Source organism: Rhinopithecus roxellana, chromosome 9 (genome assembly GCF_007565055.1).
Source record: "Rhinopithecus roxellana isolate Shanxi Qingling chromosome 9, ASM756505v1, whole genome shotgun sequence".
NCBI classification, from domain to species: domain Eukaryota; kingdom Metazoa; phylum Chordata; class Mammalia; order Primates; family Cercopithecidae; genus Rhinopithecus; species Rhinopithecus roxellana.
The window spans coordinates 133472175-133489636 of NC_044557.1; the positions used below are offsets into that span (position 1 = coordinate 133472175).

A 17462-nucleotide genomic window follows, 5' to 3' on the forward strand; every position below is an offset into this window, starting at 1 on the left:
GAGTTCAGCTGAGTAAGCAAACACATCTTTGTTCTTAATTACATAATGGAAAACAGCTCATCATATGAAAATGATCTTCATTTTTTAAATTGTCTGACTTTGATTCACTGCCATTCTGGTAACTACAATATTTTGGTTTGCTTTTTCCTGGCCTTCAGTACCGTTAGTTCCCCATGTTCTCCCGTGCTCACTCTCCCCAATCTCCTTCATTCTTCACATCCTCCAACCTATCTCTTTCTCCCCTTCTATCCAATTTATAATGCCTTGAACATGGCAGAGTTTTTATTTAATATTTGTTTAGTTTCAGTTTAACTAAACTGAAATCCATTGCATCAGTTGTACTCCACTACTTAATAATAGTGAGTGTTCTGGCCATTGTGAGGACAGACAATGCTCGCTTTCCACCAGTAGCACCGAACTATAAAAGTGGCCACACAGGCTGAAGCCGGACAGAGCGGTCTTCATAATCAATGAGAGAAATTGTTTGTTCTGTGATCCTAAGAGCTTTTGTCAAAATATTTAAAACTCTCTTACTTTGTTATACATGTATTGGGAAATGATTTTAAGTGGTAAAACTAGTATGCTGTGTTTTAAATCATGAGAAATACTGAGAATTAAAACATCTTATTTCTTTGTTAAAAAAAAAAAAACCTTATAAAGGGTAGTTTGGATTGTGCTCATTGTCTTCTCTCTGTATAGCTTGCGATATGAAATGAGCATCTTTCATAAAAAAATTTGCCTTGGCAGATTGTCATACTCCTTTCTTCACTGAATCAGCTTCCAGTACTTTTTTTTCCTTTATACTTTCAATGTCACGAAATATCTTAGAGTTCCTTTAATGTGAAATGTTGCCAGGTCACTTCTTCTGGAATATCATCATCCTTTTCATCCCAACCACTTGTCTCATCTGTATTGGTAAATTGGTCCTCACTGTATTCCTGTGGCTGCATATCTAGAGCTGAATGGTGCAGTGTCAACATTTCTAGTCAGCTATTTGTTCTAAGCTCCATTTATATTTGGTTCAGATCTCACCTCCAGCATTAGCACTTTTCATTTCTTTGCTGCACTTTCACCTTTGTTGGACAATTTCCTCCTTCCACCATCCATTATTGTAAATTACCTTGTAGATTTATCACTGGGAAACAAGGACACAACACAACTACACACTTTGCTGTCTGTGTGTAAACTGATTATGAGTTGCGCAGTAGTAACCAATCACCCACCCACTGACAGAATTTCAAAGAAATGGTATAATGGATCACAGATCTTGATGCTCATTTTTACTTATATAGTGATTTGTAGACTGGAGATCTAGCAGTGGTAACCAAAACTCACACTTCTGTGGGAGGACTAGTGTTATTTAACTAAAGTGCAGTAACAAATTTGTGTATATAAGAGCCATGCAAAGTGAAGACACCTGTACTTTCTTTTTTGGTAGGTAAAATATAGAGTAGATCTTCATAATACCAAAGTTGTCCTGGCTTCTTCTCATGAGCAAATACAACCACTGAACCACTGTTTTTAGGCTATCTCTGTGTGAAATGTGAAGTGGCATTACTTAGGAAAAAGGATAGACATGTATCTAGCAGTATATTCTTCCTGGTGACACAAAACATTTCAAATATTTATGTCTCTTATTAGAAAATGTAGAATAATTGACAACATTTTCTAGTCTTCACCCTTCCTATTAGATTAGTCACTCTGGGTGGTTCTAAGTATAAGTATAAAAATAACTAGAATATACAAGATTAGGAGATGATTTTCAGTTTTTCACCCTTCATTTATGGAGCCTTTTCTTCTTGTTACTTTCAAACTGTTATCTGATTGACCATTTTGCATTTAATGAATATCATGTAGTGTGATGTCAGCTATTTTTATAAATTAAGATCCCCTAAAAAAAAAAAAAAAAAAAAAAAAAAAACTTCCCTGTAAACTCTCCCCCACTCTAATTAATTCTCCTGGTGTTGAATTTTAAATACCTCCTTTGTGTTGAGATGCACCCACTTTGGTGCCACAGTGTTTACCTGTCCTAAGTGATATTCCTGTCCAGTCCAGTTGAGGCTGGTCTTCGGCTTGATGGTGGCTGTGCCCCTTTCTTTGGCCTTAGCTGTAACAGGCTTCGTTCTGCCAGTGTGTCCTGCATTGGATGTGTAGTTATTTTTAGGTCCTCTGCAGTGATTCTAAAATAGAAATAGAGGAAAGTTTTAAAGCTACCTTTTTAAAAGCCATTAACACCAATCCTCAAAAAAATGATCTCCATATTCCTTGCTGTCATGAGCTCTAAGAAAGCAACATCCAACCACATAAATCCAAAAACATTGAAAAGGAGGGAAACCCTTTACCTCACTTTGTCATGCCACACAAAGGCATTAGTCATGGCAAAATTTGTCTTTGATTTTAACCAAAGTGTATTTGGTGAATTCCGATATATAACATGTACATCAGTATGTAGAGGCCAAAATAGTCTTGGCAGATGGTGAATACCAAATAGATTCATTCTATGTCTTTCTTAATTAACTTCAGAAATGCCCAATCAGTTCCAAACTTATCATTTGCCTGGCAGAAGATAATACTAAAAACTTTCTTTAATATCTTTTAATTGAACAAATCGGTTTGGTGAAGCCTCTTTAAAATAAATTGAAGTGAGGTGATGCAGTACCTAGGGACCGCCACACTGAGGCGTATGGTGCATTGTTTTGCAACAGGCTTTCGGATCGCGACAAGTCTTCCTCATAAGCAACAATAGTAATAAAGAAATTAGACTTTGTAGGTCCAGATGCAACTTGATTATTGGGCATCTCCTTTTCAATGTGTATGGGGGATATCTATTGATTGCTAAAAGTAGTTCTACACATTAGAAGAAAAGCACACCCCTCTGTTCTTCATGGTTATCATATGTTAGAATAATAGGAAATAGAGACACATGGTCATGTTTCTTCTAGAAACCGCCACCTAAATGATCTGTGTCCTATTATTTAAGGCACTCAAGCAAGGAGTTCTCCTAAACGTCCTGTTCAGTATTTAACAGTCATCACATCGTGATGATTCTTGCTTTGTGTGACCAGATGGAGAATAGCTGAAATTCTTAGAGAGTTACAAAAATCACGAATATAGCATATGCAATACAATGACACCCTGCTTGTTTGTCAGAGGAAGAACACGTTCTGACAAGTCTTGGAAATTAAACTGTTTCCAGAATAGAATACTACAGAACAGCTTCTTTGATTAATATATTACTTAGAAATGAAAAAATTATAAATGATGTTAATGGCCTCAAAATATATAAAACAAAAATTGATAGCATGTAAGAGAAGCCAATAAGGCCAAAATAACAATATGAGGTTTTAACACAATTCTCAGTAGTTAAAATAGCAGACAAATGTTTAGTAAGAATATAGGTGATACAAACAGTAATAACATAATCCAATGAACACATATAGTATTTTTACTCAATCATTAGAGAATGTATATTTTTTTCAAGCACAACTGGAACATTCACAAAAATTGATTATATTCTAGTCCACAAAGCAAGTATCAACAAATACCAAATAATCTGTTAAAAATACCACGTTCTCTAACTGTAATGCAGTTGTCAGAAATCACTTATTTAAAAAAAAAAGATTAGCATATTTAGAAACAAAAACATTTATAAATAAAATTTAAATCAAGGAAATTTAGTATTTAGAACTGAATGGTAACAAAACTACTATATATCGTAGGCAATTTCATCTTGATAGATATATAGAATGCAACTAAAGTAGTATTAAAGGGAAATTTATAATTTTAAATCAATATATTAGATTTAGTTAGTGAGCTGATCTATCCACTCAAGAAATTAGAAAAAGAACAAAAGTGTCAATGACAGGTCAGGTCTGGTAGCTCATGCCTGTAATCCCAACACTTTAGGAATCTGAGAAGGGAGGATTGCTTGAGCCCAGGAGTCTGAGACCAGCCTGAGCAACATAGGGAGACCCTGTCTCTACAAAAATAAAAATAAAAAACCACTCCTATTCAACATAGTGTTGGAAGTTTTGGCCAGGGCAATCAGGCAGGAGAAAGAAATAAAGGGTATTCAATTAGGAAAAGAGGAAGTCAAATTGTCCCTGTTTGCAGATGACATGATTGTATATTTAGAAAACCCCATCGTCTCAGCCCAAAATCTCCTAAGCAACTTCTACAATGTCTCAGGATACAAAACCAATGCGCAAAAATCACAAGGATTCCTATACACCATTAACAGACAGAGAGCCAAATCGTGAATGAACTCCCTTTCACAATTACTACAGAGAGAATAAAATACCTAGGAATACAACTTACAAGGGATGTGAAGGACCTCTTCAAGGAGAACTGCAAACCGCTGCTCAACAAAATAAAAGAGGACACAAACAGATGGAAGAACATTCCATGCTCATGGATAGGAATAATCAATATCATGAAAATGGCCATACTGCCCAATGTAATTTATAGATTCAATGCCATCCCCATCAAGCTACCAGTGACTTTCTTCACAGAATTGGAAAAACTTCTTTAAAGTTCATATGGAACCAAAAACAGCCCACATTGCCAAGACAATCCTAAACAAAAACAACAAAGCTGGAGACATCACGCTACCTGACTTCAAACTATATTACAAGGCTGCAGTAATCAAAACAGCATAGTACTGGTACCAAAACAGATATATACACCAAAGGAACAGAACTAGAGGCGTCAGAAATAACACCACACATCTATAACCATCTGATCTTTGACAAACCTGACAGAAACAAGAAATGGGGAAAAGATTCCCTATTTAATAAATGGTGCTGGGAAAACGGCTAGCCGTATGTAGAAAGCTGAAACTGGATCCCTTCCTTACACCTTATACAAAAATTAATTCAAGATGGATTAAAGACTTAAATGTTAAACCTAAAACCATAAAAACCCTAGGAGAAAACCTAGGCAATACCATTCAGGACATAGGCATGGGCAAGGACTTCATGACTATAACACCAAAAGCAATGGCAACAAAAGCTAAAATTGACAAATGGGATCTAATTAAACTAAAGAGCTTCTGCACAGCAAAAGAAACTACCATCAGCGTGAACAGGCAACCTACAGAATGGGAGAAAAGTTTTGCAATCTACCCATCTGGCAAAGAGCTAATATCCAGAATCTAAAAAGAACTCAAACAAATTTACAAGAAAAAAACCCCATCAAAAAGTGGATATGAACAGACATTTCTCAAAAGAAGACATTTATGCAGCCAACAGACATATGAAAAAATAGTCATCATCACTAGTCATCAGAGAAATGCAAATCAAAACCACAGTGAGATACCATCTCACGCGAGTTAGAATGGCGATCATTACAGTTAGGAAACAATAGATGCTGGAGAGGATGTGGAGAAATAGGAACACTTTTACGCTGTTGGTGAGAGTGTAAACTAGTTCAACCATTGTGGAAGACAGTGTGGTGATTCCTCAAGGATCTAGAACTAGAAACACCATTTGACCCCAGCGATCCCATTACTGGGTATGTACCCAAAGCATTATAAATCATGCTACTATGAAGACACAAGCACATGTATGTTTATTGTGGCACCATTCACAATAGCAAAGACTTGGTACCAACCCAAATGTCCATCAATGATAGACTGGATTAAGAAAATGTGGCACATATGCCCCATGGAATACTATGCAGCCATAAAAAAAGTATGAGTTCATGTCCTTTGCAGGGACTTGGATGAAGCTGGAAACCATCATTCTGAGCAAACTATCACAAGGACAGAAAACCAAACACTGCATGTTCTCACTCATAGGTGGGAATTGAACAATGAGATCAGTTGGACACAGGGTGGGGAACATCACACACCAGAGCCTGTCTTGAGGTGAGGGTCAAGGGGAGGGATAGCATTAGGAGAAATACCTAATGTAAATGATGAGTTAATGGGTACAGCAAACCAACATGGCACACGTATACCTATGTAACAAACCTGCACTTTGTGTACATGTACCCTAGAACAAGTATAATTTTTAAAAAAAAGATTCAGAAAAAAAATTAAATATTTAGCTGAGTGCCTCCTGCCTGTAGTCCCAGCTACTTGAGAGGCTGTGGCAGGAGGATCACTTGAGCCCAGGAGTTTGAGAGTGCAGGGAGCTATGATTGTACCACTGAACTCCAGCCTGGGTGACAGAGTAAGACATCTCTTAAAAAAAAAAAAAAAAATTGTTAAGTCAACAACAAAATGATAAAGAGCAGAAGTCAATAAAACAGAAAACAAGGATATATCTTTCTTAGTGTATCTTCATTTTATATTTCATTAACTTCTGCTCTAGACCTAAATGATCTTAGAACTGAGTTCTACCATTCAGGGAACTAATAATTCAAATATATTTAAAAATATTCTACAAATATAATTTTTAGATACCCCCAAATCACAATAGGGTAATATAACGCTTGTAGCAAAACCAGACAAGGACAAAATACGAAAGAAAATCATACACTTAGCTCATGTAGAAATGCGGATGTTAATACAGTCATGCATTGCTTGACAACGAGGATACATTCTGAGAAATGTGTCATTAGGCAATTTCATCATTGTGTGAACATCATAGAGTGTACTTAGGCAAACCTAGATGGTATTTTATTTATGTGTATTTTTTCATGTGGAAAACCAAATGCCCCAGCATCACTAGTGAATTTCAGCCATTTTCCCTATTGATCTGCAGTGCAAATATCAAGTGTCACATAGCAGATTTCTCTACATGTTCCATTACAATCTTGTGGATCCACAGTGGCATATGCAATCCATTGTTGACCAAAACATCGTTATATAGTGTATGATTGCATTAGCAACCTGAATCCAACCAACATATTAAAAATACACATCATAACCAAATGGGCTTATCTTTAACCAGGAGTACAAGGATGGTTTAACAGAAAATTAATTCTTGACACATCATAACAACTAAATGATTATGACAATACAGGAAGAAAAATCATTTGCTAAAATTCAACAAACATTAGTGACAAAAACAACTTGAGTACAAAACAGAACCTCCTTAATGTGTTCAACCTTGATTTCAAAATTAATGTGAACAGAGAAGAGTCAAAAATAGCCAAGATAATTTTAAACTCAAAAAACGTGAGGAGACACATCCTCCCAGACTCATCAGATTCTATATAATCCATGGTGTGGGTTTGGTGAACTGATATAGACCAGAGTGCATTAATGCAATTCCATCTACAAATGGAAACTTGTTCTCTGGCACAGGTAGCCTGTGCACTCACTGCAGATAGGAGTGTTTACTGATTTAATAAAATATGGCAACATTTAGTAAAATTGAAAACATGTAAATTCATGACCCAACAAATCCATTCCTGACTATATGTTATAAACAAACTCTCACATGTCTAGGAGAAATAATCAAGAATATTTATTGCAATATTATAACCGTGAAATACCAAACTCAATCTAACTGTCCATCCACAAAATAAGTTGTGTATTTACCTATAATGGAATACCATTTAACAGTTAAAATGAAGAAGTCCTCAACTTAGTAAACGTCAACATTATATTGGGAGGAAAGAAGATCACAGATTAACATATCTCACATATAATGTTAAGGCATACACACAATATCATACATTGTTCTCATGCTACATATATATGTAGCAATACATACAATCATGCATGGAAAGGATAATGTCAAACTTAGGATAGGAATTACCTTGGTGGAGGGAAAGAAAATGGAATCAGGAAGCAATAAAAAGGGAGTTTTTGTTTATAATATCTCCATTTTTTAAAAGCTTTCATAAATATGGCAAGATGTATTGGTGGGCTCATAGGTGCAATAGACGTCTCTTTATTTTTTCTATTTGCTTAAAATATGTCATAGTTTTTCAAAGGGAAGTTAGCAGTTTGTTTTAAATATAAAGTCATGGAGGTCACCTGCACTGGAGAGGACAGAATAAGATGCAAGCATTGCCATGCAGTTCTCTAGACCAGTTACCCATGTAAGTACTAACATCCGTGCTTGGGAAAGATGAGACTTCCTCAGTTTGGACTGAGACAAAAGAGCTGTGGTCCCCAATGGTAGAAGAGGAGGGAGAGAAATTACCATAGCTTTTTTCTACCCCTTTTTTCCTGCCTTGTTGCCCCAGCTCCTTTCTTCTGCCATCTCTTTTCTCTTCCTCTCTAGAGTGACATGGAAAGTCATAGCTAAGGAAGAATATAGCCAATCACGTAGCTCTGTCCCTGCCATCCCAGCGGGAGACTTCATCCAAGCATTGAGGAATCTCTATTTATCTGGGGGGAAAAAATCTACCATTTTACAGCTGATTGCATACTAGGGATTTCTCCCTAGTTCGAGGCTTCAGATAATAGAAATTCAAGCACATAGGAAAGTCCCACTGAAGTTAGTTGCCCAACAAATAATTATTGAGTCTCAAACAAAAGGACAAGAGAGAAAGGGTATTAATGTTTATAAACTTGTGTTACCTTCATAGATATTTAGATTATATATAAGACTATATTTAACTCATGTTCTTGAGTGTATCCCTATATTTTCAATATTATTTCTAATATAGTGATAGTTTCTAACAACTTGTATCATTAGATTTCCTCTCGATGAATAGAATTCTTATGTAAATACAGAATGCTGCTTATGTGGGTTGAGAAATCCTACTTAACTAGATGTTAAAGAAGATTGAAATTTCAAAGATTTAATTTTGCAAGGCAGTTTATACATAATTTTAGAATTCTTTTATTTGGGGAGGGGGAAACAGGGTTATTGTTATGTGAGTTGAATAAGTCCTGGAGATCGACTGTACAGCATAGTGCCTATAGTTAACAATACTGTATTATATACTTAAAAACTTCCTAAGAGGGTAGAGCTTATGTTAAGTGTTCTTATCACAAAAAAAAAAATGATAATCTATAAAGAGAGCAGGAGAGCAGGAGGAAACTATTAAAGTGACGGATATGTTTATGGCATAAATTATGGTGATGGTTTATGGGTATATACTTATCTCAAGATGCATCAAGTTGTATACATTAATTACATATGTACGACTCTTTGTATGTCAGCAATACCCCAATAAAGTGGGAGTTGTTGTTGTTGTTGTTTTGAGACAGAGTCTCGCTCTGCCACCCAGGCTGGAGTGCAGTGGCCGGATCTCAGCTCACTGCAAGCCCCGTCTCCTGGGTTTACGCCATTCTCCTGCCTCAGCCTCCCGAGTAGCTGAGACTACAGGTGCCTGCCACCTCGCCCGGCTAGTTTTTTGTATTTCTAGTAGAGACAGGGTTTCACCTTGTTAGCCAGGATGGTCTCGATCTCCTAACCTCGTGATCCACCCACATCGGCCTTCCCAAGTATTGGGATTACAGGCGTGAGCCACTGCGCCCAGCCACGTGGGGTTTTTTTAAACAAATTCATTTATCTGAATTGTGTTTTTAATATGGTAAAAATGCAAACAATCCAAATAAGTGTAAAATGAAAGATAGGCCGGGCGTGGTGTCTCATGCCTGTAATCCCAGCACTTTGGGAGGCCGAGGCGGGTGGATCACGAGGTCAGAAGTTTGGGACCAGTCTGGCCAACATAGTGAAACCCTGTCTCTACTAAAAATACAAAAAATTAGCCCAGTGTGGTGGTGTGCGTGCTTGTAATCCCAGCTTCTCCGGAGGCTGAGGCAGGAGAATTGCGTGAACCTGGGAGGCAGAGGTTGCAGTGAGTCAAGATTGCGCCATTGTACTCCAGCCCAGGCGACGCTGCAAGACTCCATCTCAAAAAAAAAAAAAAAAAAAAAGAGAGAGAGAGAAAGAAAAATAATTCTCCTTCCCACACATTGTCCCCTAGTCACCCTCCACAAAGACAACCACTGTTATAAATGGCCTGTGTGCTCCTCCAAGATATTCTATACATAGACAAACATGCATCATAAAGAACTTTTTAAAAGGTTCATTCCATAAGAATGGTATTTCAAAATGTCTATCTTCTTGAAAGCACATACAATATTTTTCTATTTGAGGCCAATCTGTAGTGCAGAATCTTCAGACTTGGGGCCAGGCACCATATAAGTAAAACCCAATCACAAGAGCAAGACTTCAAAGGAGCCACAATAAAGATGGCAAAGATGTTGTATTGTTCATTAAATTCTTTATAGAAAAGTAAGGAGAAAAGAATAGAGTCTCAATGCAGTAAGTTCCAAGGTTTGAGGCTGCTACTAATTAGACAATTAAATGACATGCAGCTGGTCTGTGTTATGATCTATCGGGTAAACCTATCAAATAGATTTAGGTAATGATTTAGTCCACAATTGAATGGAATCTAAAAACAGATGGTTATACAAAAGCCTATCTATGTTGTTACTTTCTTAATCAGCCTAAAACTTTAACCAGATCTTAAATACAATTAAGAGGCTGCCCAATTGATCTTTTTTAACAGCTCTGCTAAAAGATTATTGGTAATAAAGAGTTTAATTCAGACAGAAGTCTTAACAGAGAATTTATGATGTCGAAGAGTAAAGTTCATGTTAGTTTATTACTTTTTAAACCACAGTATTTGGTATTTCTCATGGGTACAAAGGATATCTCACACTCTTTTTTCCTCCTTTTTTGGGAACCAATTTAAAAGAAAGATCTCACCTTTTGTCTTTTAGGCTCTTCTAACATATAAGAGTGACCCAACCATGAGAAAAATGTTGAATCATCTATATTTCTATATCATGCCTGTGTTTAACGTCGATGGATACCATTTTAGTTGGACCAGTGTAAGTCACTTTGCCTATCCAGTTGAAAAGATGACTAAATAAATCTTAGAAAACAGAGTCACAAACTTCCAGGACAGGAAGGAAGCTGGACAGACAGTCAGCTGAGTGCTTCTCGAGATGCAAAAGAGACCTTCACTCTTTCCCCAATCAGAGCACCAACAATTTGATTTCATTTTCACATCTAGATTTTGTAGAGATTTCACATAAATAAAGATTTCTTCTTCCAAATAAGTAGTGAAAAATCACTGGTCTAGTCCAGCCTATTCAATTTTGCCTATAAAGAAATGGGGCCAAGAGAAGGCAAAATACAGAAAGTTTGTAGCAGAAACTGGAGCATGAACCTGGGTCTCCACTACTAATCCAGTCTTCTTTTTCACTCCTTGGGCTTGTCTATTCACAGGAGAACTCTCTCCTCAGCGGTATGACTTGTTCATTGATTGAGCTATTAAAATGCATGCGAATAACCTTTTAAGTATTTTTCTCTACACCTGTTTTCTTAATTATGTCTAGGATCGATTTTGGAGAAAAACAAGGTCAAGGAACTCAAGGTTTCGCTGCCGTGGAGTGGATGCCAATCGGAACTGGAAAGTGAAGTGGTGTGGTAAGTTTGGGACCAACTGGGATCCCGATCCAAAGGTTTCTGCAGGTTTTACTCTGCAAAATATGAGCCCAGAGGATGCTCATGGGAGACTGATGTTTTTCTCTATGTAAAAACCTGGTAGAGAAAGGTACAGACACATACATGATAGCTATAATTGGTGAAAGAAAATGAAAGAATTCTTTTTTAATATATAAAAATCAAGGATTTTAAATCTGTCAACTCAATCCTGAAAACTGAAAATTTAAATACATATGTAAAAGCAGAAAACTGAGGAATATTTGTCATTCCCCAAATTAAAACATGAACCGTGGTGTAGTATAATTCTGGTTAAATCTTTTTATCCTTTTCGTACAAGCACCACCGATCCTCCCTTCGAAGGTCTGTCTGTTGTGGTCAAAGCTGTCACAACCTTGTCTATATCCTGCCACTCTGCTGGTCATACATGGATTGACCACACATGTCGGGAATGTATTTCTGCTGCATTCCATGTTTCATTCATAATCACCTTTAAAATAAAAGGAAGATGTCATTTTAAGGAAGGAAATCCTTTTACTGAAGAAAGGAGCAGGCAAGTATCAGGGAGAAATGAGAAAATTAGTCATGGCTAGTTTAGTTGCAGCAAAAAAAGGAGAGGATGGAAAACTATTATCAAAATGCAGTTGTTAGGAGCTGCCTTTTTATTGAGACTTTCTGTAGGTCCCTCAAAATATAGACCCTTGTTTAATGGAAATCCTTCCTTTACTCCCTTAGAAATGAGGCCTATTCCACATTCACTCATTCTACAATGAGGGTTAGGTTCTATGTGAGATGCCAATCCTCCCATCCCACTAGCATCAGCTAGAATAACTGGGCGTGGGTTTTGATTCCTTCCACACATCCCTCCAAGCAAGAGGCTTCAGTCGATTAGAATTGGCAAATAAGAACATGACATAGCTAAAAGAATATGGCTCTAAAATAAGACAAATGTAGTCTGATTCTACCATTACTAGCTCAGTGATCTGAGCAATTTTATTTAATCTATGAAATTATAATGCCAATCACCTCGTGGGGTTCTTATAGGGACTAAAGAAATTTATATATGTGAAATGTCTAATTTAGTTCCTAGCTCCAAACTGGAATCTAAGTATCAGTAACCCATTCCTCGTTCCCTGACCTCCAAAACAGAGTCAGTTCTCCTCTAAGCCTCACATCAATTGGTGAAACAACCTCTTATCTTCATGGGAATGTTGTGATGATGAGCAATAATGTATACTTAAAAGCACTTGCATTTATGAAGGGAAAAAAAAGCATTGTATCAATACTGTGATGTGGTGTTATAGATGGCTATTTCTATTTAGAAACTGTTTTCTCCAACCTATACTAAGACAACAAGTATGTTAACTACTGAAATCCACTAATTTAAAGAAAACTTTTCACTTTCCCTTCTCTCTGATGGGGCCATTTTCCATACTCATAACCACAGGGATGTTTCCCTTGTTAGTGGAGACTCGCATCCACATATGTGTCGTGTGCATGCCTACAGGCATCTACATGAGTGCTCTGGATGGGTAATTGAGCTGAGTAACTCTAGCAGCAGTCGGTTCTGCCTGTGTAAACTTAGACTCCTGTTTATATCGGGTTGCAAGTAAGGTCTTGCTTCCCTTTGTTGTTCTTCCTTTACCCAGCTTGCTTCCTTCATACACATGCCTTCTTTGGTTTTTCAGTTTCAGCTGCAGCCCCAGCTAGAATTCCTTTGATTCTTCCCAGTTTTGAATCATTCTGATTTTTGCTGTGAGCCAACACTCAAGATATACAAGGGATTATGTCAAATGCAGTTGCAAAATGATCTTGATAGACTGTTGGGAGTGATGGGGAAGTGCAGGCAGCCTGGCTGGTAGTGTGTCAGCTGCAGGGTCTCCAGAGTGGATTCAGCTGATCTGATAGGCAGGCAGCCAAGTGTGACCTGCCTCCCTCCCAGGGTCAGGTCCATCCCCCCGCAGCTATGTGCTACATGAAGAGGACAGGGAACTACAATGTAGAAATCACTCTGAGGTCAGGGATATTGAGGTAAGTATGAAATTCCCTAAAGTGAACCTCCAAATAAACATCCCTAGCATAAATGACATAGAAATACCCAGACCATTGAAAATACTGTAGGGTCAGCATGGAAGTGACAAAAACAGCTGTTTCTTTCTCTTAAGTCAGTGATTCTTGAAATTAAAGAGCAGAATATGAAACTGCTTTTTACCGTGAAGAATCTGTGGATCCCCATGCGATAGTGGTTATGCTTTAGTGTGTGCATGTGGAATAGTTCAGCATGCACGTAGAGACAGGCATACTTTTTGAATACTTCAAAGCTCTCCTGAGGGTGTTTCACCCATAAGATGAATATCACTCTTCTGAAAGTCCCCCAGAGGGACTCGACAAGTCAGAGTAGTGGTAGGAACCAGGAATAAATGCATAAATTTCATTCATTCATTTGCCAAAGTTAATCAAGCACATTCTCTTTGTGAAGCGCTGTGCTTTTTTCTTTCCTCTGTGCACTGTTTTTAAAATATGCTGGAAGCACTGATTTTCCAAATTGGAACAAATCCAGGAGAAAGGTAAAGGGTTTGGATAATGTCCATACTTAATCTTTAACTTCTGAATAATTCAAGTGTTGCCTAAATACAAATTACTATTTAGAAAAGCCTATGGAACATAAGACAGTTTCGCAAATCATGTATCTACTAAGAGACTTGTATTCAAAACATAGAAAGAATTCTCTCAACTCACAATAAAAACACAAGTAACCCAATTTAAAAGTGCACAGGCCGGGCGCGGTGGCTGAAGCCTGTAATCCCAGCACTTTGGGAGGCCGAGACGGGCGGATCACGAGGTCAGGAGATGGAGACCATCCTGGCTAACATGGTGAAACCCCGTCTCTACTAAAAAAAATACAAAAAACTAGCCGGGTGAGGTGGCAGGCGCCTGTAGTCCCAGCTACTCGGGAGGCTGAGGCAGGAGAATGGCGTGAACCCGGGAGGCGGAGCTTGCAGTGAGCTGAGATCCGGCCACTGCACTCCAGTCTGGGCGACAGAGCAAGACTCCGTCTCAAAAAAATAAAAAATAAAAAAAAATAAAAGTGCACAAATGATTTGAACAGATACTCTCCAAAGAAGATATGTAAAAGGGAATAAGCACATGAAAATATGCTCAGCATCATTAGCCAACAGAGAAATGTACATCAAAACCACAATAGGAATAGGTGCCACTTCACACCCACTAAGATGGCTGTAATAAAAAGACAATAACGTGTTTGTGAGGGTGTAAAAAAACTGGGACATTCATATTTGCTGGTGAGAATGTAAAATGGTACAGCCACTTTGGAAAACAGTTTGGCATTTCCCTAAAAAGTTAAACGTATGACCCAGCAACTCCACTCTTAGATATATATACCCAAGAGAAATGAAAACATTTGCCCACATAATGACTTGTACATGAATGTTCATAGCAGCATTATTCATAATAGCCAAAAAGTGGAAACAACCCAAATGTCCATCAAATGATGAACAGATAAAATGTGGCATATTTATAGAATTGAATATTATTTGGGCATAAAAAGAATGAAGTATTGATACATTCTGCAACATAGATGATACTTAAAAATATTATGCTAAGTGAAAGAAGTCACAACAGAGCAAATGAAATGTCCAGAACGGGCAAATCTATATAGAGCGTAGATTAGTGGTTGCCACCAGCTGAGGAGAGGGGAAAATTAGGGAGTGACTGCTAAGGGGCAAGGGGTTTCTTTTGGAGGTGATGAAAATATTCTAGAATGAGATGTGACAATTGTGAATATCCTGAAAGTCATTGAATTATACATTTTAAAAGGGTAGATTTCATAATATGTGAATTATAGCTGATTATAAAACAAAGCTATTATAAAAATGTTTTTGTTTCTATTTAGGAGCAAGTTAGGCACTTATTGAAATATAATAACTCTTTTAGAACACTCAGTTACCTAATATTATAAATTAGATGTAATATGGAGAAAACTATATGATTTTTTTAGCAGCCGAACCACATGTGCCCCTCTCTATATATGCCCTTCTCTGACCACCACCCTCCCACTCTATCCAAAAAAAAAAAAAGGTGGAGCAGGGGGCTGTTCTGCTTGGGCAATCATTTGGGTAGATCATCTGGGGTGAAGAGAGAAACCATTACAAATTGGTGGTTTTCAGCCAATCCCTATGAAATAAACAATAGATGGCCACTGGCCTGCTTTCTAAAATGATGAGTTCCTCTGGCTGAGTGGCTTTTGTTTGGAGAGAGCTGTACTAGCTAAGGGCCTAAACTGAATTGTTCTGAAAATATAGAGAATTTCAGAGCCTAAATTTGGGGCAAGGAGAGCAATAAAAAGAGGTAATGTTGCTAGACTGTATGGAAAGAGACTTTAGTACTCAAAAATGACTATAGAGGATTGCAATTAAATTTTGCCATGAAGTATGCAAATTCTCCAGCATTTCACAACCACCACCACAGGTAATATTCAGTACAATCTACTTCACTAAGTGTAGAGTCAAGGGAAAACTCTCCCTTCGCCCTCTGAAGGTTTGCTGAAAATCAGCTGACAAAAGGCAGATTCATAGGATGAAAGGCATACAAATTTTATTTTAACATGCATAGCATGAGGGAATCACAGAAGGATGATTACCCAATAATCCAATGGGGTACAGATGTTTATAAACCCTTCTTTATAGAGGTAGGGAGAAATGTGGCAATTTGAGGCATGGTGAAATATTTTTAAGGGAATTCAGTGGGCTTGTAGAACATGCAGTAGACAATAGTTGATGACAAATGCTTGTCCAGGTGTGTTGACAAACCTCAGTCTCTTCCTGCAATATGAGTTAAATTAATGAAAACTCAGAGAAAGGACTACAGGTAACTGTTTTCTTCTTTGGCGGGTCTGGACTTGAGCTAGATAAGGAAATATCAGCATAAAGCTTCTTCCAGGATCTGCTGTTCTTCAAGGGCCATTAATTGAAAATAATTAGCATGCCAGGGTGCTATATTGGGGATGTTAATTTCTTTCTTTCTTTTCTTTTCTTTTAGACAGAGTCTTACTCTGTCGCCCAGGCTGGAGTGCAGTGACGTGATCTCAGCTTACTGCAACCTCCGCCTTCCGGGTTCAAGCGATTGTCCTGACTCAGCCTCCTAAACTGGGATTACAGGCACCCGCCACCACACCTGGCTAATTTTTGTATTTTTAGTAGAGATGTGGTTTCACCACGTTGGCCAGGCTGGTCTCAAACTCCTGACCTCAAGTGATCCACCTGCCTCAGCCTCCCAAAGTGCTGGGATTACAAGTGTAAGCCACCACACCCAGGCAGGGGTGTCAATTTCTAAGCCCCAACATAAGGATTTGTGGAATTGGATCTGTCCTCTGGGTAAGGAATGATCAGAAAAACCCAAATTGTTTTTACTTTTCTTAGTACAACACTCCTGACACCAGATGTTTGAGGTTTTCTTGCTAAACCCCAAGCAGCTCTGCAGTGGACACCAGCTGGGTGTCTTATAATTCAATTCAATTCTGACACTGTCTACTTAAAGGGAATGTCTGATTCCTCAGGTTAAAGGCTCAGTCCCACAAGATTGCCCCCAACCTCAAATACCAGTCACAAATGTCAGCTTGCGAACCGTACTTCTGACTGACTGGTTATAAATCAGGGTTCCCAAGACCCCCTCTTTCAGTTCGATCTGCTAAAATGATTCACAGAAACACTTTATATATGTTTATCAGTTTATTATAAAGGATTCAGACAAACAGCCAGATGAAAGAGATGCATAGAGCAAGGTATGTGGGAAGGGCATGAAAGCTCCATGCCCTTTCCATAGGCACCACCCTCCGTGAACCTCCATGTGTCCAGCTATCCAGAGCTCTCTGAATCCAATTCTTTTGGTTTTTTACAGAGGCTTGATCATGTGGACATGCTTGATTAAATCACCGGCCATTAGTGATTGGCTCAACCTTAAGCCTTCCCAAGAGGTTGGGGAGGTGGCACTGAAAGTCCCAACCCTCTCATGCCTTGGTCTTTCAGTGACCTGTCCCCATTCTGAAGCTGCCTAGGGACCCCCAGCCGCCAGTCATCC

At 38.1% G+C, this 17462-nt stretch overlaps 1 protein-coding gene across 1 annotated transcript in view; it reads left to right on the forward strand.

Annotated features, from left to right (window-relative positions):
* Positions 1 to 17462, forward strand: part of CPA6 (carboxypeptidase A6) — a 334748-nt gene that overhangs the window by 258965 nt on the left and 58321 nt on the right. The window contains exons 7-8 of the mRNA XM_010371606.2: positions 10640 to 10750; positions 11261 to 11351. Coding sequence (XP_010369908.1) covers positions 10640 to 10750; positions 11261 to 11351 — 202 coding nt within the window. The remainder of the gene's footprint in view (positions 1 to 10639; positions 10751 to 11260; positions 11352 to 17462) is intronic.